The sequence below is a fragment of the Sander lucioperca genome, chromosome 24 (assembly GCF_008315115.2).
Source record: "Sander lucioperca isolate FBNREF2018 chromosome 24, SLUC_FBN_1.2, whole genome shotgun sequence".
NCBI classification, from domain to species: Eukaryota; Metazoa; Chordata; class Actinopteri; order Perciformes; family Percidae; genus Sander; species Sander lucioperca.
The window spans coordinates 7,495,251-7,522,472 of record NC_050196.1 but is presented as its reverse complement, the minus strand read 5'-3'; the positions used below and the strand labels follow the sequence as shown (position 1 = coordinate 7,522,472).

At 41.5% G+C, this 27,222-nt stretch overlaps 1 protein-coding gene across 2 annotated transcripts; it reads right to left on the bottom strand.

The window, feature by feature from the left end:
* Positions 1-1,755: 1,755 nt before the first annotated feature.
* LOC116044663 (serine/threonine kinase 11 interacting protein) lies at positions 1,756-27,222 on the bottom strand. Of its 2 annotated transcripts, none has more exons than XM_031292067.2 (26): positions 26,996-27,222; positions 26,671-26,738; positions 25,765-25,967; positions 25,256-25,330; positions 24,996-25,091; positions 24,774-24,881; positions 24,598-24,669; positions 24,384-24,513; positions 23,885-23,988; positions 23,692-23,781; positions 23,188-23,229; positions 22,767-22,934; positions 22,236-22,317; positions 21,570-22,061; positions 21,090-21,313; positions 19,919-20,029; positions 18,775-19,012; positions 16,807-16,955; positions 16,438-16,690; positions 13,632-13,741; positions 12,355-12,452; positions 11,321-11,502; positions 5,707-5,791; positions 4,559-4,641; positions 3,125-3,351; positions 1,756-2,944 (listed from the first exon to the last, which is right to left on the bottom strand). In XM_031292067.2, exons 2-26 carry the CDS (start codon positions 26,735-26,737, stop codon positions 2,804-2,806), a joined length of 3,630 nt encoding a protein of 1,209 aa, XP_031147927.2. In that variant the 5' UTR covers position 26,738; positions 26,996-27,222; the 3' UTR covers positions 1,756-2,803. The 2 variants fall into 2 exon arrangements, with proteins under 2 accessions (XP_031147927.2, XP_031147928.2); XM_031292068.2 differs by having other exon boundaries at positions 2,768-2,944; positions 11,321-11,499.

Sequence of the window (27,222 nt, the reverse complement as noted above, 5' to 3'; positions counted from 1 at the left end):
AAAAGGGAAGATGCAGCTGTTAATGCAAGAGTTCTTGAATATGAAAGCAAAGCTTTGGCGATTTTCTCCACACATATCTGTTATTCCTTCGGTTCTTTTGGATTTGTTCACGGTGAAAGAGCTGTAATGTGTCAACAGAAACTCTAACCCTTTTTTCCCCCTAGAGATTTTAGGGGTTCAAACTTCTGAGGCAGCAAGCATGCACAGTGCAGCATCTTTAGGCAAGACAGCTGATCATATCAGCTCCGAGGGTGCTATTCTGCACCTGACTCTTTCCTACTTTTGCAGGGACAAGAAATGTAAAGGGAAAAAAGAGAATGGACTGCAATATGTTATGTCGTTTACTGTCTGAATCAGATTTGCATGTAAACCTGCTCCTATTTACTGGTTTGGGGATCGGGGGTTCGTCAGCCACGTGGGCGCAATTGAAAGTGATCCCGGTCTCCAACAAGCATGTGCACAGCACATGTACAGCACCGGTGGCTAAAGAAATATTTACACTGTGAAATTGGTTAACATACCTTTACACAGCTGAGCATGGACTAAAATGGAGCTTTGCTTAGGGGGGCGTTTGGTGTTGATGTAGTGACAAAAAGAATGCTGTGTAAGCAAAAGGCCTCAAGTGTGATCCACTAATCAAACACCCCTGACTTCTTCTGCATTTGAGCATAACTTCACTGGAACTGCTTTAAACTGCAGCATGAACAAAATGTGGTGATTAAGCTGACCCAAGTAGAAGTGGCTGTGGGAGAAGTAAAAAAATATGTAAATCACAAGTTTCTGCGGGTTGATATTAAAGGTCCCATGACATGCTGCTTTTTGGATGATTTTATATAGGCCTTAGTGGTCCCCTAATACTGTATCTGAAGTCTCTTTTATATAGACCTTAGTGGTCCCCTAATACTGTATCTGAAGTCTCTTTTATATAGGCCTTAGTGGTCCCCTAATACTGTATCTGAAGTCTCTTTTATATAGACCTTAGTGATCCCCTAATGCTGTATCTGAAGTCTCTTTTATATAGACCTTAGTGGTCCCCTAATGCTGTATCTGAAGTCTCTTTTATATAGACCTTAGTGGTCCCCTAATACTGTATCTGAAGTCTCTTTTCCGAAATTCAGCCTTGGTGCAGAATTACAGCCACTAGAGCCAGTCCCACAATGAGCTTTCCTTAGGATGTGTCATTTCTGTGTCTGTAGCTTTAAATGCTATTGAGGAGGAGAGGGGGGGGGGGCAAGGTGGAGGGTGGGGGTGTGGCCTTGACCAACTGCCATTTTGCTTGTTTGCAAGCCATGATGTCTCTCTCTTTCTCATGGACGGGCCAAATTCTCTGGGTGGGCAAAGCAGAGAAAGGGGGAGGTAACCTTCCTCCTTATGACCTCATAAGGAGAAGATTCCAGATCGGCCCATCTGAGCTTTCATTTTCTCAAAGGCAGAGCAGGATACCCAGGGCTCGGTTTACACCTATCGCCATTTTTAGCCACTGGGGGACCATAGGCAGGCTGGGGGAACTCATTAATGTTAAAAAAAACTCACAAAGTGACATTTTCATGCCATGGGTCCTTTAAACCTGTTGAAATTTACATTTATTTTTGTCAACAAGCAAACTACAGCACTGCACAACCTTTTTTTTGGAGACACATTTTTACTTGCCATGCTCTACTTTAGTCAGTAAAGTTCAAAAGGGAAGTTTCTGTCACTCTGTAAAAATAAATGTGCAGATATTTTCAGTTGTCTGAAAAAGAAACCACACAAACGAACACATTAACTTTTATATTCAATTATACACAATACATGAGATGTTTTTCTTCATATTTATATAAAAATAAAAGACTTTTTTTGCATGAACCCATAATGAAAAATAACGCTAACAAATAAATAAATAAAGTCGTACTGGTTAATCTAAATTAACAGTGCTGAGTCCATTTTGATCTTTACCGGTATCTGTGCATGATGGATGCTGTACAGATTCACATTGCAGTGGCTCCATACATACAGTTATGCACACGGCTGCAGAGGTTCTGTATTACATGTTTTAAACCGATACATAAACTAAATAAACAGAAGGGTTTAGTTGATAATTAAATGCTACTTTTCATCTTTGCAACAGTCACAGACTTTCTGCACCGTTGCACTTCTGGTATCCTTTTTCTGCTCACATAACAGAGTGCAGAGACACATCATAAGACCCTAATTGGGGTGTGAGGTGACCCTCCATGACATGGTATTGAGCCTTGGCCTTTCAGAAGAACCTCCAGCCTCATGTTGAGCATGTGATGTCACGACACACTGCACCCTAAGACAGCCAGGAATGACTGTCCAGTTTAAGAAGGGTGCTGGCTTAGCTAACAACCCCAACCTACTGCCCTTTTAGTTCCCAAAACCCAAATTTTGCTCGGTATCATCTTGATGCTACAGTGATCGCAGAACACTACGAAATGCAATAAGGTGTATTTCAACAGGAAAACATGGCAGGTGTGAAAGAAACAAGGCACACTCCATTTCAGCTGATATACATGCTGGATGGTATCTGGAGAATAAAGAATTATGCAACTAGTGCTTTTACAGGCTTGTGTACCACATGAATGAGTGCAATCATTTCCAAGTTTAAAAAGGACGATGAAAGCAACGAGCGTAATGGGACCAGACTGAGTGCAGACTGTGTCGAGAGAAAATAAAGACAAACTTGCTCACGCTCACTAAACATTTCCCAGTACCAACAATTCATGCTCACAAAACAAAAACAAAAACACACAGACTGGAACTATTTTTTTTTCTTCTCCTTTTTCTCCATGTCCTCCCCCTATTATGTTGCTTTGTCTTGCAGGCTTGTGTGCAGTTTTACTCCGAACATAGCCTCCCACTGTGCTCTGACCCAGGCCAGCAGACCCTGGAGGAGCTCAGTGCTCTCTGAGCGCACACACCACGTCTTCTCCTGTTTCACCGTCTGCACGAGCAAAACACAGCAAGAGAAACTATGGAAGTTAAAGAGAAAAATTCAACTCGACAACACACACACACACACAACAAAACTGCTGCAGACAGCACAGGCTGTGGAAATACTGTGCATCTTTTCCTGATCCTGAAGAAGTCCCCAGAAAGCACCCTTGCCTACTAAGTTACTAACCTCATCGTAAAGCTTAATATCCATCCTGCACTGGTCTGAAGGCCACAGGTGGACCGAGCTCACGCAGCTCATTGGCAGCGTTTCTAAAATGGTAACGCTCCCGCTGCTCGGCTCGTTGTTTTCAGTCACTGTCGGGCTCTTTGAGCTTTTCCTCCACTGGTGATCCTCTTTGAGCAGGTACAGGGTTTCCCGGGTAGCCAGGACTGTCAGCGGCGTCCAAATATCCTCTGAAATAAAAATATGAAAATATGAGCTGTTTCACATTATTTTTTTCATCAAGGAAAACCTTTTGGCAAGTTGACTTTCACTAGTTGTTTAATGTTTTTAATGCCCCTTACTGTTTGGAGCCACATGATTAGTGAACTTTGCCCTCTTGCATTACATACAGTAGTTTTGATAAAACAGTTTTCAAACGTTGATTTTCGCCTCTGATTTAGTACTATAGGTAACGGTCATGAATCACTGACTTAAAAAGCATTACAAAGTACCTTTCTGCTACAAAGATGAGTTTTTGGGTATTATGTTTCTTATCAGAAAGCTCCATCTTCAACAGAGCAAGCAGAGGGGAAAGGCAGATCTAGGCATGTTAAAAATTAAAGCACTTGACATTCCACGGGCGTGCACAGCTGTGTGTGCAGCCTGCAGCTACCTTGGCTTTGTATGCGTCTGCTGAAGCACAGACAGTGAGGCATCCCGCACATGTACGGACCACATGCATATCAACGCAGTCGTCTGTCACTCAGTTCAGTCAAAAAACAGGTTTCTGCCTCATTCTGTGGCAAAGGCTGTTGATGTGGATCTTTAACAGGGGACTCACATCAGCTGCTGCCCACAAATACCATCCTCTCTTCCATATTTTCCTCTTCCTGCCATAGTTTGTTTTTAACTTTGAAGAAAATAAAATCTTGTATCCACTTTATTATTTTTCCCATTTAGTATATTTTCCTACACATTTCAAGGGTCGCAGGAATGTTATGAGGGCTTTTATTGTGGCATTTACTCTTGGCTGTTGTCCAGCTGGTTAAAATAAATGTTCCCGCTTCTAGCTTATTCTACCTTTTCCCCAGACTGTAAGCTAAATTACCTACAAATCAGATGGATCTTTAGTTTCATATATGGGGCACCAGTATGAATCCAGAAAAGATGCCAGGAAGATAGCAGCATCATAAGTAAATAGCATTATCTTTGCACATTCAGAAGCCATTATACACGACCTGTTGTGTCTTGAAATCTTATCTTTCTTGTAACACGTGAACATGTATAAAGAAAAAAAAAAACTCAGTAAGATGGAGGATCACAGGTGAAAGCAGCAGAACCCTCTACCGATATCAGAGAGATATTTGGCAAGGAACGTAAAGATCCTAAAAACCTAAAATGGGATGCATAATAAAGTTTACGGTGTATGTTTTTATGCGGAAGTAACGGGAATGTTACCTTGCCGAACAAAAGCCAGAATGTAGAAAAACTGCAGCTGGCCATCCTCCACATCTGCCTGGATGTCTTCACACACTAGAGGCCTAACAGACCAAAAGAAATCAATAATATTAAATGTACATAATATTAGCACAACAATCTCCTATCATACACGAACCTGGCTGCTTTTATATAAAGCACAGACGCTGTTTTCAGAAAGAAAACAGAGTGTTGGGAGTGTGGTGACTTATGGCTGACAGGTGCTGCCATGCTGTCTCAGATGGAAGCACTTCAGCATCACGTGGGTGAATTTCACAGTAACTGTGAAGCAAAGGAGATAATTGACATAATAATAGCTGACAGAGTTTGGACTGTGAAAACCCTGCGAGTGTGTTCTGAGACTGTGGTTAGCTGACTCGTAACACATGGAGGGGCTGCTTTGATGTGTCTGCTTTTGTGATAATTGAGCGGTTTGCTTGAGGACAAATAACAAATCGAGATTTGAGGTATAAGTGAGCGGTGGTACCTGGATATACTACTCTTCATGATTGGCATATGTCACAGAAAATGCTCCATTTTGCATTTCCTAATCCAAGCTAAAGGGAATTTGCTATTTATTTGACTTCTGCTGGTAGGATGAAGCATGTTTGCCAGATTGTCCAAACTGCTACAAAGGCATACACTATGTCTGTATACTTAAAATGTTTGATTATTCACAGCATGTGTTTTTTCCCCCCATTTCAAACTTTTTTTCCTTTCGTTTTTTCCCTCTGAAATAACATGTTTAATAAGACAACCACAGAGCCTAGAGAAGGCTACTATCTTCTGTTTCGGAGAGAAAAACATACAGAAAGAGGTGTCGAAATACTCCTGGAGGTGATAACAAACTACACCACATTATTCAGGATTTGTAGTGTAACACATGTTACAAATTAAGATGTGGTTTACCAGCTAATTTAGTGGTGCAGTTTTACAAAAAAAAAAAAAAAAAAGCCTATTGTAATCAACTAAAGATGTGCCAACAATGTGCAGTGTTAGAACTGCTTTTAACTTAAACCTCCCAACAACACAGACATATGCACAACACTATGCAGACCACATCATTCAGCATATAAACAAATGAAATCAAAGATGTCTGACAGTTTCTCTGGAGATGTAGCGGAGCATACCAGAGATGGTGCAGAGGGTTGAGTCTTGTGGTAGAGATGGACTGCAGCTTGCTCTCTGACTTGTGAGCCATTTCGCGCACAATTCCTGAGGGAATAACAACAAAAATATTATATTTTTTGTAATTATATATAGTTGTCTGTGAAGTCAGCCTTCTTCAGTTAACTGAAGAAATAACTAGACGGATAATTATGTCTGTACGAAACTAAAGCCAACTCCAGTGGCTTCTTGACACGATGAGTTGATTATCTGAGCAATTCATCACCAACAATTTGGATATTTAATTCATTTAACTTTTGAAGTAAGCATTTGACGTGTCCAGCTTCTCAAATGAGAGGATTTGTTGGCTTTCTCAGCTTTACAAAACTATAAATTGCATATCTCTGGGTTTTGGGACTTTTGGTTGAACAAAATGAGCAATTTGAAGATGTAAACTTGGGTTTTTGGAAAAGTATGGTTATTTTTCTGTATTTACATTTGTATTATTCATAAAAAATAATCAACAGATAAACCCATAATGATCATTAACGGCAGTATGAAAATACCAATACCAAAGACTAAAAAATACAATAAAGAAAAAGAAAAAGAAAACAAGGAAGTAAGAGGATTCAACCCGTGAAAACTCATCAGCCAACCAAAGCTGTGTTACAGCTCGGAGCTAGTGGAAACAGCTGGGAAGGTGCATAGCTGTGAGTAACTGTTCAAACACGAGATGTCAAACACATCTCACACTAAGTGGAAGCATCTCTGCGCTCCCTTTTATCAGACGTTTTGGAAGGAAATAGAGGATGCAAGTACTTCTTGGAATAGGTTTGCTAGCCATAGTTGACTATTAGATAAAACGGTTACAGATTTGTGCAGGATAAACATTCATACATGTGGCAAATGTAGAAACTGCACACTTCCTCTAACTTGTAAAGGACACGGAAAAAGTACAATAGCCTTAAAAATGTCACACCCAAGCATTCATGCTAAACACAAAAGCCAAACTCAATCGGAGACTTCTTCTTCTGCTATTGTAACTACGATAAGAAAAAAGCCAACAGGTCTCTTGTTGCAGGTGTAAGATTTCGGCTCCATAGAATCAGTTGGTGAGAAAAAATGTTGGGAGCACAATGGCCTGGGTCACGCTCGCATTCACGGATTGTAGTGTGTCATCGAGTGTGACAACAATACAGGACAGAAAGGGTATGTGCAGTGTGGCTTCACAGTCAAGTTTGAATAGACGGACTTCAAAAGGATTTAAAGGGACACTGAGGAGGAGTGGGGACGAAAGAGGGGTTCACGGTGGAGGGAGATAAAATGACGGCAAAACAAACCCTGCCTTATCAATATTCTTATAAGAAGGTGCAAGGAACGAAAAAAAAGGAGTCCCATGAATATCGTTTCATGGGTCATGTTTCACAACATCACACACTCCTAGAAGTGTGTTACCTGTGACTTTCCCTGACTAAAATACTGTCTAAAATTGATTTAAACAGGAACTATCTGATCAAATAATAAGTAAACAAGACTAGGAATCGGAACATGCATTCAATGCCAACTTTCGCCACTTGATTGTTTTCAAAACTCCGGTTTACGGACACATTTCTGTCAGCGCTCAAAAAGTACTGGGGTTTCAATAACCAGTCATATACAAGTATGAGAGGGGATTTTGATAAACCCAAACAGATCACGCCCTCAGTTTATCTATTTTCATTTCTACTCTGCCTCTGAATTCTCTCTTCGCCCTTTTTGATTTCAATTGAGTTATTACTTTTTTCAAATCATTTTATTTTCACAATGCTGTCCCCTGTTACTTATCGGTGTCCTTTTTTTATGTTATGTCAATGAATAACATCTGTTGCCTATTTGTTACTATGTCCACATTGTCTACATGTGCATGCACTAATTGGTGAACGGAGGGAAACACAAAATGAGATGAGTAATCAATGTAAATGCTTACAACTCATTAACACCGTACTAAGTGGTACCTTGACTGGTTTAATTTGACCACATTAGTATTTTTGTTTATATTCGTTCAAGGATTCCCTACATAGAAATGTACGGTATGCCCAGTAAGAAATTAACACTTGCCAGAAGCCAAATACAACATTGTCACTGCGGTGAATACTTAACCAGCCACAAGTGTTCAATTGTTCAAATGTTGTGGACGCTGGAGTTAATCAAACAGTGTTGCTGTTGGATGAAAATGTAACATTCTTGCCCTGTTCTCTGTCATGTCTTGGATGCTTTTAAATACTCTGCAAAACACAAATCTGTCGGTTCGAATCAGATTCATTTCTTCATGCAAAGTTAAATGGTCAGTAAAAAGCCTTAAAAATAGCAGCTGGCTCAATCACTTTCACAAAACAATGTGCATTGGACTCGAGTCAAAGTCTTCTACATTATTGGTTCCTTCATTTCTTATGTGTTGAAGAAAACCTGTTGAGTGTCAGACTAACTTTGCAAACAAAGCTTAAATGACCTGTTACTGTGGACAGTTTTAACGAGGTGCCATCCAAGATCGCAATCACAAGTAAACAAATGTGACGGGCCGAGCCCTGTTCTTGTTGGTGGCTCTGGTCTATGTCAGTATTCCGGCTTCCTCTTGTTTCAGTCCCAGACTCCTTGGCAGCCTCCGCCGCCAACAACAATGCCCCTGATGATTTTCACATGAAATCAAATACCACTGTTTGATATGTTGGACAGCTGGGACAGGACAAACGGGGTAAAGGGGTAAAGGGGTAAAGATTAGATTTCCTAGTTTCGAAAGCAAAAGGTGCATTTGACCCAAAACCATGTTCTCTCTCTTGCTACTACTGAAAACCATAAACATGTTGGGGGTATGCATCCATCACCCTTACCAGATCTCCCATAGCACAGTTTGAGTGACAACAATGAAAACTGACAATAAAACAACTGGCCAACAAAAACAGAAGATCAATATGGCTGCAGATTCCAGAGGTCTCGTGTTAGCTCTCATGTTTCAATGAAGTTTTGTCAGACTCGGTTAGTTTCTGAGCTCCAGAAAACTGTCCCAGTTATTTGTTATTCTCTCTCTCTCTCTCTCTCTCTCTCTCTGCCAGCGAGTCCTCCATCACTCCAGTTGTGGTTTTCATCTTTGTCCACATGACAGGAGCCAGTTTGGACAATAGTCAGGGTTTGTTATGATGAAGCTTTTCCGTACGTCTTTGAACTGAATATTACAACAGCTGTTTTGGGGATAATCTGGCATTTTGCCATCATAAGAACGTAGTGATCGTTGTCTTCAAGGACCAAAGCAAACATAAACATCCTATACTTTATGTGGAGGTGGTTGGCATTTAAACAAACTTTTTTTTTAGGATGCATCTGGAAGCAAACCATCATTCGTGTTTTTCAACTTGTCTGCTCTGTCTTGGACAAACTCTGTGGTCTTGCCGAAAGCAATCTGGAATCATTTTCCGCCACAAAGAATACAATGCACTAATAGAGCGGTTTATGAATTAATACCGAAAGAAAAAGCTCTCAGAGGACAGAGGGGAGGCAAGAGAAAGAGTGAGAGAGATAAGACAAAAAAAAAAGAACATTTCGTGTAGGAGGAAATGCATCTAAAATGTCACTTAACGCTGGTCAGTCAGAGGATCAAATGTGACTTTGGGGCATAAGTTAATGAATACCCACATGTTTCTGAGTGGGGCTTCAAAATTGCATTTTCTTCATCAGTTTACTTTTCTCTTTATATAACATTCCTATGGGCAGTGGTGAAATGTAACTAAGTACATTTACTCAAGTACAATTTTGACATACTTGTACTTTGTATTTCCATTCTATGCTACTTTATCCGTCTACTACATTACACTACATTTTAGCGAGGAATTGCACTTTTTACTCCACTACATTTATTTGACACTTAGAGTTACTAGTCACTTTTTACATAGTCTATAACCAAGACGTTCCACTTCTGGGATTGCTCCGTTGCCGCCGGAAATTCCGCCTGACGTCCCTCATTTAGGGCAGATGTCTGTCACCTTCCGCTTTCTTTGTGTTGGCGTTCTAAACTCCGGTGGATTTGTGAGGACTATGGTTAACTGCTCCTCAGACCTCTGCAGGGTAAATCCAGACAGCTAGCTAGACTATCTGTCCAGTCTGAGATTTCAGTCGCATGACTGAAACAAACTTTGAACGTACACGTGTTCCACTAAAACAAGTTCCTTCCCGAGGCGATTTTACAGAGGTGTGTGGACTAGCCAGACCCTCCTCCGCAGCGCTCTGGAGGAAGGTCTGGCAATGAGAGACTACTTTTTACATAAAGTGTATACGTTTATATGAGATGATGCGGTACTATAGTACTGTATACAAAGTATTCAAATTGGCTCCACACTGACAAACTACAACATTAAAATGCTTTTACATGTATTTGTTAGTGATAAAAACAGAATAATATATTATCATAACTGTGAAAAGAGACATTCTGCATGAGTGCTTTTGATACTTAATTACATTTTGCTGATAATACTTCTGTACTTTTAGTAATTAACATTTTAGACTGTGGTATTACTACTTTAACGTCAGTAGCGGATCTTCCACCACTGCCTCTGGGTAAAGGAAGGGGCGGCATACATGTATTCAAAAAGCTATTGTCTGTCATGACAGTTGTCTGTTTGTATTTATTGCCGAGTTAAATCAAGAAAAGATTAAATAAATTGAAACTCAAAAAATAAAAAAATAAACTGTACGAGATGCTAGAACATTATGTATGAAACAACACTTTTATATACTTCCAAAACTATTCTTGCTTGATTGTGTATGAGTGAAAGCTGGACAAAACCCCATCAGACAGCAGCTGGAGGCAGAAAGTTGTGGAAAAAGTGGGACTGCTCTTCTAATCAGCATGTCTGTTTGCTGAAATAGATTATTTTTTGTTGTTGTTGTTGCCTGTGTAGTATCTTGTACCCTGAAATTGGTAATTAACAGTCACAGTAATTAGGGGAAAATACCGTCATACGTCACACTGTCTGTGTCAAATTTCCCCAAAATGTAGAATTATGTGTACTGAGCAGCAATGCTTTTCCACAAGTGCCAAGATGTTTTCCTGTTTTCTGCACAGGTTTAGGGGCTGGAGATTGTCAAATTCATTTTCCATATTTTTCCAGACATTCCAAGCCCGAGCAGGAGCCCCCGTCTAATAAAAGGTTTTCCTCTCAGCCGCTGGTTCTACCTTGCAGACATGTTGGTCTGGGCAGGATGTACTCAGCCTGAGTGAACCCAATACCGAGGGTGGGGGGGGGGGGGGCCGAGATTTGCGTCACGTAGCACACATATGGTATAATATTAGTTTGTGAGGGGAGTAGGTCGGGTTTCTGTGGCACAATGCTTGTGGGTGGAACATGCTGTTCCAATACCTGCCTCAGGGATTCAATAGTACTCTACAATTTATTTTTAATCTAAATAAGTGTGCGGTTTATTTTGCTGCATCTTCCCTCAGAGCACCCTGACGAAATTGCTGAAACCAGTGTAACAAGTAACTAGAGTAAAAGCAGGGTCAGTGAGTTTCTCTCTCTGACTATAGTCAAAAAATTAAAATTGCTTTTATGTTTTTTTTTCCATACATTAAACATAAACCATTTTGTAATTGGCAGTGTTTCCTTTTACCTGTCAAGAGGCCAAAGAAGCGTTTGCAGCGTAAACTATCCCTCACGAGGAGGGTGTATGCCACTTCCCCGTCTCCAAACTCCATGTGGATGCTCTGAGAGCCCAGTCCCACCTCCAGGTAGCTGAGCTCCATGATTGGGTGGCTGTCCCTCTTTTGCAGCCAATCAGAGAGCTGGCCTCTGCTGGGAGGGAAAAAAAAGAAGAAAACGTTTCAGAAAGTGCAGCAAATGTGCTGTCACAGTGAGCTGCATTAAATAGTTTACTTGATCTCTGACACTTGGAGGTGTGACTGCCAGAACAACACTTTAAAATATGTTTGTATTACAATCATGGCAATGACTTATGTAATACCTCATTTTTCAAGAATTAAGCTATGAGGTCAAAATAACGGTTTGACTTCTTGCACAGTGCCAAGAACAAGTGAAGTCAGTTCCTGTGGTCAGAAATCACGGTGACTCTGCAGTGATTTTGCCACAGCCATCACAGCATGGGCTCATCATGTCTAAAGGGACAGATTTCTAGTTGGATGAGAGAAGAAAAGCTTTTCGTGTGGGCGACGGAGGAGAGAAACAATACTAAAGGAGAAAAGACTCCACAGTCAGCAGACACTGCAAGGTCAATGTGTTCTCAATATGTGACCCAAAAACCTGGGCAGGTTATGCAATATATTCCACATCCTAAAAAGGAGAGGGTGTGGAACTTACACACCGGCATTAAAAGTCATAATTGTTAACTGCAGAGTGGCGCCCTCGCTGTCCACACCAGCAGGATTTGATTACTCTTTTGATGACTTGGAATGTGTTGTATCAATATCTCACTGACTTAGCTTTAGACTGTCACGCTATCTTTAAGCATTAATTTCTTTGTCATGCATACATATATATTACACCCACAATTAATGCAAAAAAATATATAATACTGCGTACAATATATAATACTGCAAGAATGCAAATAACTATGCAGTGTAACTTGAAATAAGTGTGTGCACTCTTGCAATTAAGTACTGTCTTGTATGCGGTTATTGCTCTACTCACTGGGTTTCTGATGTCATTTCCAAGAAATAGATCCGCTGGTTTGACACCACCAACAGAGAGGGAACCTGCCCTGGCTCCCCAAATTTGACAGCTGACATCTGAAGGCACACAGAAAAAGGGGATACATGACATAAAGCAGCAACATTGTCATTGTCTCTGTAGTGGACATTTTCTCTAAAAAAAAAAATAGCAAAAAACGGATTTTACAAGTGCTGTGCTCACCTGTGAATACTGTCTTTTACAGCATAATAATGAGCACCACAGGGCTACAAATTCAATACTGAACTATTAACCATATTCTCCGCAGTTTTTAGTTTTTCGCAAGCTCTGCAGGGGTTTAAAATGAAACCGCTAGCCCAAGGTCTTGCTCTGTCACTGGATAAATAAACATAACTAAGATGAATGGAGCGAGACCTCCTGTCTCCAGCTGTGGTTTGCTTGGTCCTGTTCCGCTCTTTGCTCCATGTCCAGGTGTCTGACAGAGAAAAGCAATAGCAATTTCAAGAGCTCCCAGGGTGCAATACATATTAAAGAGGTCTCAGAGAACGCTGAGGGACAGCAGGGGGAGCACAAAACTCTTCAAAAAAAAAAAAAAGCCACAAAGAAGAAGATGATTGTGGGAGATTTACTGACTGCGTTCATCTTGGCCGACTGAGATTAAAACTGCAGCTTTAGTGCTGCAGGTCTTAAAGCTGTCGCCACCCATTTAGCTGGAATCTTTTCCGCCATCATCAGATATGTTAGAGGACTTTTTAAAAACCGCGATCACAAAAGAAACAATAACAGCAACATAAAAACATTATACTGCTACATTTGAGCAATCAGTCACAGACCACCATCACTGGCAACATTCTGCTAACACAGCAGTCTGGCAATAATAAATTCTAGCCTTAATATTAGCTCTATTAAAGATTAAAGGCCCTAAAAAAATATATTTTCTCAATCTGCTTCTTATTGTGAGCCATGGAGTTAAACATGTGATGACAGTTATTGGGGTTATGGCTCATGTTGCCAACACTGTCAATCAAACCTGATCCAACAACACACGCACAAACAAACAGACAGGAGCTTTGAGTGTTAATAATTTTCTAAGCCACTTTCATGTCAATCCGTTAAATATAAGGCTACAGCCAACAAGCTGGTTAGCTTAGCATAAAGAGTGGAAACAGGGGGAGCTAGCCTGGCTCTGTCTGAAGGCAACAGCAACATCTTGTTTGTTTAATCCGTACAAAAACTGTAGATTAGAATTAAAAAAAGGTTTTCAGGGGCTTACATACTTTGAGGAAAGAGTGAAGCTCTTCCTCCTCCTCGAAGACGTCCACATCGAGGAAAAGCTGCAGCCGATGGTCCACCGCCTCGTAGTCCTCAGACAGTAGGTCCAAATCATCTACAGAGACATCAACAGTTGGTCAGCCTTAAAACTGTTGCTCTAACACAAAGATGGTGTTTGAGAGCAGTCAGCAGTCCCATCCCTATTAATGCGTTTTTCAGCACTAAATGAAACAAGCAATTCTGAATTAGGGCTGGAGTACAGTTTATAAAAAAAAAAAAATAAACTCACTCAAAATGAATTCACCTTTTTGCCTACTTTATTTATTCCCCCAAATTACATCTTGCACTAATAGTTAAGCCACAGTTTCCTGGCAGCTTACATATTTCTTGGCTTTTATAAAACCGCCGACTGTAGCAACAGCCAACAGCCCTCACGCAGAAAAGGCATTTAAGAGCAATAAATTCACCAATGAACAGCAATGGAGGTTATTTGAACATTGATGAATGCTTACAGCGAATCAAAAATGACAGGGCACTGACCTGCAGAGGCCAAAACAAACCCAACGGCTTTCATTTGAAGAGAGAGTGCAAACAGAGATCAGATTAAAAAGGCTTCTTTGTACGTACATGTATACGTGTACATGTACGTACAAAGAAGCCTTTTTTTTTTAAATAATGAAGAAGGTGCAAGGAACAAAAAAAAGGAGTCTCATGAATATCCTTTCATGGGTCATGTTTCACAAAATCACACACACACACACACACACAGCACTTCTTCAGAAAGAAAGAAAATTATGGCCTCTGGCTCCACAACAATGGGTGTACTGTGTCACCAGAAAAAGTTACTATATTCAGTGTCAGTCAGTGTTTTAGGATGAGTACAGTGTCTCCAGTACTGTGGTTTCAGAAGGACAGATAACATGCTATTGGCACCGCAACTACAGTATTACAACAAAGAAGACACAGAAAGCTATCATTACGACGCAGCCCTCTCTCTCTCTCAGGCTTTGATTCCTCTCCCATCACTTCCAGTAATGATTCCAATCCGTCTTGTTGCACAGTTACCATGTGGTTCATCTAAAAATGGCAGACAGATGTGGAGGAAATCAGATGCTGTCACAGAGATACAGAGCGCCTCGAAGGATTTCTGCACCGCACAATATCCGCGCGATACAAAAGTTCCCATCTCTGTTCACTTTCGATTAAGCTTTCAATATGTCTTTAGGAAAAGGCAATGAAGCTGACGTAAACAGTTTATACCGCATGCCACAGTTGATGTGTTTTACAATGACCATATGAACTGCAGAATCCAAATCAAGTAATAAAATAGTATTTATATTTTACTGCTGTTTGGGCTTTCCTCCAATACGTAGTCCTGCCAACATCACAATGTTATTTTGGATGTAAAAAAAAAGTCAAATCCATTTCAGTTTGTCCCAGTTTTAAAAATGTGATCTTGAAGATGTCTAATGATTTAAATGTCTAATGATTTAAATAATTTCCCCCTGGGATTATTAAAGTATTTCTGATTCTGATGTCACTCTGAGACTGTTTTAGGTGATTTTTCCGCTACTGTTTTGACATTTTCATACATCAAACCAGTGGTTCCACCCTGGTTGGCCTTTAAGTGGTTCAGCTTTGTCATAAAAACATTACTTTGAAATGTAACACATTTCCAGAGTAGTGCTTTTATTTTGAAGTACCATTTCTTCCTAGTGAAAACAACTTTTCTTCTCTTTATCATTTCAGCACTGCACAAGTATTGCCCTGTTTTGTATTAAGGCCTCTTCACATATTATGCACTAAAATAGTTTATAACTAGTAAGTTATAACTTCTACTGCAATGCTTTTAATGTTTTTTTTTTATGTTGATTTTAAGCCCTAATTGCACTCTTGCTGCAATGTGTTTGATTTCAGTTTTCATTTTGTGAGTTAAAAAAATAAAGCAATTATCACTGTATGCTCGCAGTGTGGGACAATTTGGACCCTGAGACTACACCAGTTCTGAGCCACTGTACGTAACGCTTAGTTGAAAAAAAATGAATCGTGAGTTGCAGCCCTAAAAAAAAAACTGGGTTTCTGCATGGTTCACCAAGTTAAACATAAAAATGTTTTAAGGCACATTGAATGCAATGTATTACCTGATTCATAATCTTACTAGTCAAAATATTAAAGTATGATGGATGGAAAACCTGTAGAGACGATATAGCCGAGAATTATTAACCATTATATAACATTTTGTCTGTACTGCCAATAATATAATTAATTAAATTAATGTGACCTGGACCCAGATAAGAGGCAGGAAATGGATGAATGGATTAACCAAAAGTATGTTAAATATTTAAGAATTTTGTAAATTAAATGTAAGACTGTTTAACACCTTATACTGCCTCTTTTTCAGCCTGGAAATCCAGACCCAAATCCGAAAGATTAAGGGTCTGGCATTGAGTGATGAAAATGGCCCAACTCGAGGGGCGGCACCAAGCATGCATTTGAAAATCTCACTGCACGCAATTGGATAACACTACGAACAATCAAAACAATACACGGGGTGACGTATCCAGAGCCCCATACGCTTAGTTACCAGCGGAGCTAACTGGTAGATTAAACTGTCGTCATCTGTTTAGCTTGCCTCTGGCCCGCCTATATCAGATACACCGATGTGATTGGTGCAGCTTGGCTACAAGGGCACAGTTAATGCCAGAGTGACTCGCTGAGCAAATTCAAATTGTGCTCTCGCGAGAACTCTGGATTTCCAGGGTACCTCTTTTTAAGGAAACTTGTAAAAAAAAAACGTGAAAAAAAACCCACCGCTGTGGGTGGATCGTCCCTCAGGTTGGGCTTTGACTTCAGGTGGTGTGGCACCGGTAGCAATGTAATGGTAGCTCCCAGCCAGATCCTCTTTACTTTGGCACTCTGATTTGTAGGAGAGACTGGACGTATCACCCTGACCATCCCCGATGAAGAAGGAGCTTCCCTGGGCAGTGACGAAGGCGGGGTCTTCTGTAGTGGTGGCAGCACCGAGGATAGGACTACTGCTAATACTGCCATCTGTGTAATCATCCTGTTGTGATAAAGATGAAAACATTGAAATGAGTTTCTGGTTGAACATTTCTGGAATTAAATTACAGCAAAAGAGAAAACAGACGGAGGAGAAAGTGTTCTACTGTTCTGAAAGACCTTATTTGCACTCTGGTTTATATCGAGATGATCGTCCCCACTCTCCGGCCTTGGTGAGCGCCGGATGGGCGTACTGCTGTAGGGAGTTGATTGGCCAGCCAGCTGGACCACATGATCGCTACCACATTCTGGACAAATGTTACTGTTTCCTAAAAAGAAAAAAAGAAAAAATGTGGTGATGGCGCAGTGGATATGACACATACTTTTGGTGTGGGAGATCTGGGTTGAATTCACACTGCGATACATCAACCAATGTGTCCCTGAGCAAGACACTTAACACATAGTTGCTCCAAGTAGCCAACAAGTAGCTTTGGATAAAAGCGACGGCTAAATGACACGTAATGTAAATGTTATTACTATACTGTGTGAAACTACATGAAAAACACAAGGGTTGCATTTTAAAACTATATCGTCTGTGTCTATCGCTACTCAAGAACATGACAGTTAATGATTCTGACAACCAAATTACTTATGATGCAAGAAAAGAGACAGAAAACGTGCACGCCTTCATTCCAAACAAGTTGCATATGAAGGAGACACGCTTTTCTTTGTATCTGCATGTATTTCTGTTACCCACAGGCAAACAAATGCCTAAGTTCCGACACGTGCAAATGAAAAAGGTTTTTATTGCCTGAAACACCAACACTAATTCTAACAAAAAGGAGCATGGATCCAAGAAATCCCCAAAACATCTGTCCAACAAAGCCTGTGTGCAGTCTGTGCATGCCGGAGCAAGTCTTAATGCTAGGTTTGGTTGAAGCACTGGGAGGGGTCTGCTGCAGCAAAGGGTATTATCTATCTGCTGCTAACTCAGCAGAGAGCGGCCCGCTTGGCAATGAAAGAGAGGAGATAACTCCTGGGATTCTTCACTCGCGGTCATCTGAAGCCAAAACTTTGTTTTGGGAAAATATGCAGCCCTGTGCAGACTACCAATAGGAGCCTGATAATTGAGGAGTAGTCGTGCAGTGATTTGACTTCAACTGATGATAAAACATTTCTTTTTTTGCATGAATGTGACAACGTTCCAGGTGTAATGTGTGACCTTCTTTTGTGTCTTTTCTGTCTTATCTCCAATTTTTAGCGACATACCCAGCTGACATTGAAGTGTGAAAGCACTGATTTTAGAGGAAGGAAATTATAATGCACGTTAGTGCTTTATTTTTTTCGGATGGTCTGTTAGGCTGAGCATGACTCAACCGAGACTGTGCGTGACTCAGTGTGAGGGATGAATCAGAAAAACGCTTTTCTGGCTGGTATGTGTGTGTGTGTGTGTGTGTGTGGGGGGGGGATTATTTGACATCTAAGGATGACAGATTCAGGTATGAACTAAAGCCAAACATCAAGTTGCTTCAGAAATTTGTTTAAACAGGGTTTCTGCACGTTTCACCAAGTCAAATTTAAGACTTTACGAGACCATTATGAATGAAATTTAAGACCTATATCACGACATAAAAAAACAAACAAAAAAAAAAGATATCAGAGTCTGGAAACATTGCCTGGAACAGTTACCGGATTTCCTCATTCGCATTATAGTCTCGCATTGCCAGACCTTCCTCCACAGCGCTGTGGGAGAGGGTCTGGCGAGTCCACACAGCATTCTGGGATGGGAGAAAAAAAAACGTGCTCTGGTTTATTGCCATTTCTTTAAACCAATCACAATTGTCTTGGGCGGCGCTAAGCGCCGTACGGAGCAACGGCACCGCTGCAAAATAGCCTCGGGAAGGAACTTGTTTTGGTGGAACATGTGTACGTTCAAAGGTTGTTTTAGTCGTGCAACAGAAAACTCAGATTGGACAGATAGCCTAAATGAGTGAAATCCGGCGGAATATCCGTCAACAACGGAGCAATCCCGGAAGTGGAACGTTGAGGATATAGACTTTAGGACTGGTGTCTAGTCACCATGTGGAGGACCAAGAGCACCTGTGCTCTTAGTGTTGGCTCTGATCCAAAAGTGACACAGACTCTCACCTTTGCCGTCATCATCAAACTCTGTAAACGCCTCCTGATCCTGGTCTTCCACACCCTCTGGTAGCATGGCAGCCCCTCTCCTCCTTGCTCTCCCCCTGGCCTCCTCCTCACTCCCTTCTTCCTTAAGCGTGAACTCTGACCTGCAGCGAAGGCACTGCAGGCGAACACAGCTGGGGCGGAGCACAGAGTCCCGTTGCTGGTTTTCCTCCGCCACACTTGTCAGCACGTCAGTCAGAGCCTAGTAAGCAAAAAGTAATGTTTTTACAAGTTTGTTGACACCCTGAGCAATAGAAAACAGTCAATTTATTACCAACAGAACCGAGCGACCAGTCAACAAATGTCAGCGCAGAGAATGTGTTTGTCAGTCGAGAAAAGTTGGCCAAAGTAGACATTTTGGCTGCCAACAGCTGTCTTATAGGCCAGCTTGCTGACATTTTGGTCATGAAAAAAGAATCTGTGTGGCGGGTACAAAATGCACAGTAAGCTATTTTGATGTTCAAAACTTTGAGGAGAAACTGTAGGAGCTACATGGAGCTTCTTGAAGATGCAAAACTAGAGCTCAAGGATAATTTGAGGAATTTATCTGGTACCGTGTGTGTTTCCGTTCTGCCATGAGCAGCCATGGTAAAGCTGAAGGTGTTTGTTGAGGTTTTATACTTTTCACTTCAGCTATGTGTCTGTTTAGAAAACACAATCCAAAAAGTTCCTGACCGCTCACCACAAATCTGAAGTACTTGGATTGGTATCGTGTGTTAAAATAACTCCTGGCACAGATTTGATGTTGCACAATGTGAGAGGACAAAAGTCATAAACAAAGTAGTAAACATGGTACAGAGTGTGCCGCTGGAATGCTGACGTCACAAACGAAAACAAAGGTAACAAGGTTTAAGTGGAGGGCAGCCTGTGAGCATGACCAGGCTGGTCCCAGAAGTCAGTGGGTGGGTGTTGTTCTCATTTACGAGCATGTGCATTGCTTCACTGTACAGTATGTACCTTGTATGTATGTGGTGCACATCGTGCATGTGGGTGTGTAGATTAACATCTCTGGGTTTAGTGTCTCCCTCTTTTGCAGGAGAGTGCAATCTTACAAGATACAAGTTGTCCAATATCTATTAAATTAAATTTCAGTTTGTGTGTTATTAACCTGCAATGCCTGCTGTGGCTCATCATCAAGCATGACGTAGCGTCTCCTCCTTTTCTCCCAGCTGATGTATTCGAACTGAAGCTCCACAGCTGGAAGCATCTCTTCTGTCTCCTGAGAGGAAGAAAGAAAACTCAAATTGACACCTTTTTGAATACAACTTAGTGATATGGTTAAAATCTATAGGCAAGGCAAGGCAGCTTTATTTGTATAATCACATTTCAGCAACAGGGCAATTCAAAGTGATTTACATAAAACATTAAAGAGCAGTTTAAAACGATAAAAAAATTAAAAACAGATAAAATACGAGAATAAAATTTACAGTGCAGTATAAGAACAAGTTAACCGAGTCCAACTCGGGCCTCCCAGAGGACTTAACCAGTTCCAAACTGGGCCTTCCAAAGGACTTAACAAGTTAACCGAGTCCAACTCGAGCCTCCCAGAGGACTTATAAATTAACAATTATTTAAAGAAAGGCAGCATCAAAAAGAAAGGTCTTCAGCCTTGATTTAAAAGAACTGAGAGTTGCGGCGGGCCTGCAGTTTTCTGGGAGTTTGTTCCAGATATGTGATGCATAAAAACTGAACGCTGCTTCCCCCTGTTTAGTTCTGACTCTGGGGACAACAAGCAGACCTGACCCAGACGACCTGAGAGGTCTGGGTGGGTCACAGTGTAGTAGCAGATCAGAAATGTATTTCGGCCCTAAACCGTTTAGTGATTTATGAACCAGCAAAAGTATTTTGAAATCAATTCTTTGAGACACTGGAAGCCAGTGTGAAGACTTCAGGACTGGAGTGATGTGATCCACTTTCTTGGTCTTAGTTAGTTCTGAATCAGCTGCAGCTGTCTGATTGATTTTTTAGGGAGACCTGTAGTCGAGTCTACTGAAGATAAAAGCATGGACAAGTTTTTCCAAATCCTGCTGAGACATAAGTCCTATAACCCTTGATATATTCTTAAGCTGATAAAAGGCTGACTTTGTATATCACAATATACAAAGTTTATTTAGCAAAGTTTATTGTACAACCTAAGCAATATACTGAGGAGGGAACTCATTGTAGTTTCCTTCATTCAAATAGTGAGAGATTAGAAAGACATCTCTTAAATCCCAGAACACCACAAGTCATTTCCCATTGTTCCACCTCTTTCATTATCCCTCCCGTTCTCCTCTCACCCCTCGGGTCCAGGCAGCCTCTGTGGTCTCCACCCGAGCCAGGCTGCGTAGCTCCAGGCGGCATCTCTCCTGACCGCTCTGCATGTCCACCTCCAGCGCCAGGCCCTGTTTGATACGCAGGAACACCTCTTTCCTTCTCCTCCTCCTCCTCTCCCCCTGGCCTTCGCCATCTTCTTCCTCTTTGTCAGATAAGACACCCACAAGTAGGGGGTGACACAAGTCCACTAACATAAAAAAAGAAGAGAGGAGAAAGGAGATCAGGAGAAGGAGAAGCTTAAAAACCTTGTTGTGCTGATTTTTTTTAGAAGGGTTGCAAGGTATATTCAAATATAATAATACTGTATGTAAGTAGGTTGATATGTGAGTAGTCTCGCATTGCCAGACCTTCCTCCACAGCGCTGCGGAGGAGGGTCTGGCTAGTCCATACAGCATTCCGGGATGGGAGAAAAACAGAATATTTTGATGCTACTGATACCCTACCTCCCAGATCCTCCTCCTCTTCTTCTTCTTCCTCCTTGGTGTCTCCGCTCTCCCCTCTAGCCGAACCCTGGGACTCTGGACTCGCCCCTGGTAAGCTCGCCACCACGCCATCCACCGCGCTGTCCTCCAAGGTGGACCGTGAGCTCTGACCGGGCCACCGTAGGGTAGACTCCATTTCCAGGTCGGCATCCACGGATGTCTCTAATCCTGGCTCGGACGAGAGCAACGATGGGGGGAGGACCTCTGGGACATCCAGGGACGATGGAGCCGCCTGCCGCCCAGGGCTGCTGGATGGACATGTGGTGGCATTAACACCGTTGGGGAGGGGGAGGGGTTGGCAGTGAGGAGGCGACTGGTTGGTGTTGACAGCGACGGTGATGGTAGAGGAGGGAGCTTCATCTAGATGATGTTGGTATCTCAGCCAATCCTCGCCCAGCTGGTCTCTGAAGCTGGACATGCGCTCAATCTCCTGCTGGTGGGGGAGGACGATGCCTGGTGGAGGAAAAACATATTTACATGTATGGTTTAGATATTTACACAGCAGCTGAATAAGCTTTGATCTCAGCCAGCAACATTACACACATTGTAGGTAAAACTAGGAAGTGGAAAAAGTTAAATAAAATAAAAGCCGGGGAGACAGAATTTAGATATGCTTTTAAAACTCACTCTGTGAGGAGGAAAGCAGTCTGGGCTCGTAGTCTGTATCGCTGGGCTCGGATATACTGGCCCGCCGCACTTTCACCTTACTCTGAAACACAAAATGGTTTTAAAATAAATAAATAAATAATAATAATGTATACTTTATTAATCCCGCAAGGGGAAATTACAATGTTTTTCACTTTGTTGTTATTAGACACAGGCCTGAATTACACACACGTGCTCAGTACCTATACATGCACTAATGGAGAGATGTCTGAGGGAGGGAGATGAGTGAGGGAGCTGCCCATGGAAAGGCACCCCGAGCAGTTGGGGGGTTCGGTGCCTTGCTCAGGAGCACCTTTGGCAGTGCCCAGGAGGTGAACTGGCAAATGTGGCACAGCATTTAGACAGATCAGTAAAGAATACCAATTTGTGAGTTCAAATCCTTTTAAAATTGAAGTGACTCACGGAAAAGATTTAGTTATCGTTTGGGACATATTTCGCATCACAGAGAAAAACTACATAACCACTTTAAAACACTTTAAGCACCTTTCTTACCCTGGATTTCTTCTTCCGATTGTGTGAGACTGCCACTTCTCCAACTGACTGGCTGTCACTAAGCTCCCCAGCACCACTAGACACGTCTTGGTTACTCAGTTCTGGTGGCATGGCAACTGGAGGTGCAGTCTGTACCTGGACGATCAGCCTGCCTGGTTTTGGAAGAACCTGCAGAAGAGAGTGGTCTACTATTAAACTATTTATTCAGAAAACAACAGAGAATATATGATACATATATGTATTATCACTGCAATATCTTTCTGCAACGTACTGTGCATGTATATGTTAGTGTATGTTATACCTTACTATAATGCAACTGCACATCATTCACTCATACAATTTAGCATCCATTACATTTATTTACCCAGGCATTTCTGCAGAGAGAAAACACACTAAAATGATTACAGATTGAGAAACTTACTGATAACTCAGATGAGGACAGTGGGGTACCATCAAGTTTGAGCTGGAAAGAAACAAAAGAAAATGATGTGGTAAAAAGAAAGAATCCTGCAGAAACACCTTTGAGTTCACAGTGGTCGACAGGAAGCTGTTTTGGAGCTGTTCTGTATGTTTAGAGAGGCTGTGCTTTCAGATAAATCAAGACATACAGTATAATGTCTTTGTTGATACAAAGATGAGCCAACAGCTGCTATAACTGGAACAGTTGGTTATCAGATCACAGCGCACTTTGGAAATTGAACTGCTCCCCAACAACTTATGTTTCTTTTTTTTTTCCCCATTTCTATTTTTTAGATCAGGACAAAAATGTGATCTGCTTCTGTTTTCAGCTGCGGTCTTGTACTATAAAGTGTGCTGCTGCCTTGATGTCCAAGACAAATTATTTTTTTTTTTTAGGGTGCTTCAGCATTCTGCAAGTTTGAAAAAAAAAAAATGGAATACATGTCTAGCTTGAGTCATTACTCACTCTGAGGTTCGCAGCCTTTGGGGAGAGATGTCGGACGGTGCAGGTGCGGTGGGTCTTCTGGAAGTACAGCGGGTTGCCCTCCAGGTTAAGCTAAAAGGAGAGATTACATTTTGGTCTCACATACGGTATATGTGTAGCACGTATTTTGTTAAATGTGTCCACAAATGATATACTTCCGCATGTGTTTTCTTACTGTGTTGAGACAGTGCAGCAGGGAGAGAGGAGCCAGCTGGGAGTGCTCCAACAGGAGGTTGTAGGCCAGGTCTAATTCCTGGAGTGAAGACAACTGCTCCACACCTACTTAATCAGACAGCACAGCAATGCAGGAAAACTCTTTTTGACATGATGTCAAGAACATACAGTGTAAACAACTTACGCACACAAATTCATCAACATTAAAAAAAAACATATTAAACAGGCAGGTGTAAGGTGATCTAATGCTTCACTGAGTGATGATAAACAATGTCCAAGATAAACAGAAGAGCTACCAAAACAGCTGGAGGTGGGGGTCACTGCACAGTGATCATCTTCCTGTTTTCTTTTCTACAGTTTTTTAGGTTTCATTGGCTCACTCCTCTCTGAGCTCTGTGATTTTATTGGCTACCTACTCCGTTTGATCTGACCAGGGACTGATTGTCTGTGTTTAAAGAACAAGATGAGAAACTCTGTGACTATATATCAGTTGACTTTACCGTTAATAGTCTCCAGTTCATTGTTCCTGAGGATAAGTGTGAGCAGTTTGGCCCTGGCACTCAGGCCCAGCGTTGGCGCCCTCTGCAGGGAGTTGTAGCCCAGGTTTAAGTGTTCCAGTTCACTCAAGGGCTGAAAAAAAAAGACAATGTGGAAATAAGAGCTCGCCAGAAGCAGAACAAGTTTTAGATTAAGTTAAATTATAATCAAACAAACCTTTAGAAAGTCAGCACACTCCTGAATCTTGTTATGGCTTAAATCTAAGAACTTCAGGACATTCAGTAAACTCTATGAAAGAGAAGAGAAGAGAAGAGAAGAGAAGGTTAAAGTCCGGTGAAGAGAACAACCAGCAGATAAGTCAGTGATGATGCATCTGTGCGTATTTTTCTCACTAGTGACTGGTCAAGGCAAACAATGGAGTTGTAGCTAAAGTTGAGCGTGTGCAGTTCCAGCCAAGGCAGTGCAGAGCTCAGGTCACCTCCACACAGGGAAAGCAGCTCCTAAAAACAAAAACAGAAGATACACACATATATCGCTTTAGCTTTGACTAGGCAGACATGCCACAAATGCACTCAGTGACACTTGCTGACAAATGTGCTGCAAACTGAGAGTACCTCCAGGGAGCTGAGGCTCTTTGAACATGTAAAGACCTCTAACTGGGAGTAAATTCCTCTAAGTCCCTCGAGACAGTGTGGAGGGATTCTCTTCAGCTGGTGAGGAAGTGAGACAAAAAGAAACACACAATGTTTTCGTGACAGACAGAGGGAATGGTTTGAGAGGTGGAGATTGAGGAAGAAGCAGGGAATGCAATTAAAAGAAACTGGGGTGAGGAAAGAAATGAAAGGAATGAACGAAGTCATGGTTCATACTCTACCTCCAAACACTTCAAAGACTTGAATGGGAAGATTTTCACCACAGACTGAAGTCTCACCCCTGATGGGTTGATGAGCTGCGTTTAAGAATCAAGACACACAACATGTCATAAATAAGAAATCCAGCAGCAGGTATAACATAAGAATCACTCCTGTCCAAAAAAACAAACAAAAATAAAACACACTTAAGATGACTCCCATGAAAGTTTATAAAATAAATAAATGTCTTGATTAAGCCATGTTTGGTTGCAAATGCTGTCAGTCACACAGTTAACGGTAAAAGGAAATATAATCTTTTGATGAGGCCTTTTCATATACATAAAGGTTTTTTTCCACATGAGAACCCTTGACCACATTTTGTGGGTCCTGACCCCAGAGGAAGGCCTCCTAAATCACACAAAAAAAAAGTACAAACGTCCACTTGGGAAACTTGGGTAAGGGGCTTTTCCCCATAGAACTGACTGATAGAAAATAGGTCGCGTGGAGACCAATTTCAGGGGCCCCAGCTCACTTTAAGGGAGATGGTTTTCTGCAGGACATCAAAAAGGAACTGCAGCTGTAGCAGGGAAGCAGTGTCGGCAGGGTGGGAGGGCAGCGCAAGGAACCCATGCTGCTGGCTCCTGGACAACAAGTACTGTTCAAACAGCCTGATGAGCTGCTGCAAGCTGGCCGCCGGCAAGGTCAGAGTGCTGCTGCCGTCCAGCACCAAGTCGCCTAGAGGTTGGGAGAGACAAGAGCTAAGGGATCCAATTTCAATCCACAGCAAATTATAACAAGTGTTCATGTTAAATCTTTTTTACAAGATCTAATTCACACCTGGTGGACAGGTGCGTAGGGAAATGAAATTGTGTAAAGAAAAAGGGAATAAACAAACAAAAAGGTCACAGACAAACGATGTGGCTCTAATAGCCTCTGTGTTCACAGTGTGGTGGAATTCAAATTTGAAAAAGAATAAGCTTTCAAAATGTACGCAACAAATATTACAAGACAAGCAAACATTTGAGTTGACAAAAAAGCCTAACAGCCACTGTGCAAAAACACCTTTGGAATATTATCCCTGTCCAATTTTGATGACAACATTTCAGTTCAAGTTGGCAAACAAGTGCGCTCAGACTGTTGTAATAATAATAGTGTCACTTTGTTTTGAACTAAATGAAGGAGACATTAACATCAAACCCACTCTGAATTAATTTGACCCACCTACCAACTAAACATATAAATCCATATCTAATCAGATATCTCTGAGCACGATCCAAGCAGGACACGGCGACATATTTAGCTAATATAGAAAAAGTGCCTGTCTGAGTGAATACACCCACTGACACAGAGCACCATGCTGTTGTTTTGTCTCCCAAACCCATACCCAATTTGGCTATTAATTGGGGTATAATAGTCTGTGTATTTCACTTTAACATACCATCATTTCGGAGGAGTGTGGCCAAGCTGTGTACAAGGGAGGACTGGCCACTGTGAGGTGCAGCCATCCTGAAACGTTTCAAACGAGGCATGATGTTAGCACGAATATATCAACAGAAATGAAGTACATTGTCCCTCTTAAGCAGCTAATACATACCCGTTATATAACAGTTTTAACGTGCTAGTGTAGTTCGTGTAACTGTCAATGCATTTATAGCAACATTAGCATTAAACACTCTGCATTTAACACAGTTAATAGCTCAGCTAATGTAAACTAGCTAACGTTATAAGCAATTTCCTGGTAGCCTAGCTAAAAAACAACATACCTGTGCAGTGACAGCCAAAAAATGGATAGCTAACATAAAAATGTTACTTCGAGAGAGCAGTACTACAATTTGCTCATGTTTATACATGAACAAAAACGATGTTTCAGTAGTAATTCGCTGGTTTCACAATACAGTGCACGGTGATGTTGACATATTTTCATCACATGACAACTTGCCTAAAACTACTACGGTTGCCCTGATATACCAAAAAGGGTAGTCGCTAAAAG

What these genes read in the sequence shown, in the direction of transcription:
- LOC116044663 (XM_031292067.2), bottom strand. Translation starts at nt 26,737, where the DNA reads ATGGCTGCACCTCACAGTGGCCAGTCCTCCCTTGTACACAGCTTGGCC. An exon ending in AGTCTTTGAAGTGTTTGGAG is followed by an intron (nt 25,092 to 25,255) that starts GTAGAGTATGAA and finishes CTTCCTCACCAG; the next exon opens with CTGAAGAGAATCCCTCCACA. An exon ending in TAAACCAGAGTGCAAATAAG is followed by an intron (nt 16,691 to 16,806) that starts GTCTTTCAGAAC and finishes TTATCACAACAG; the next exon opens with GATGATTACACAGATGGCAG.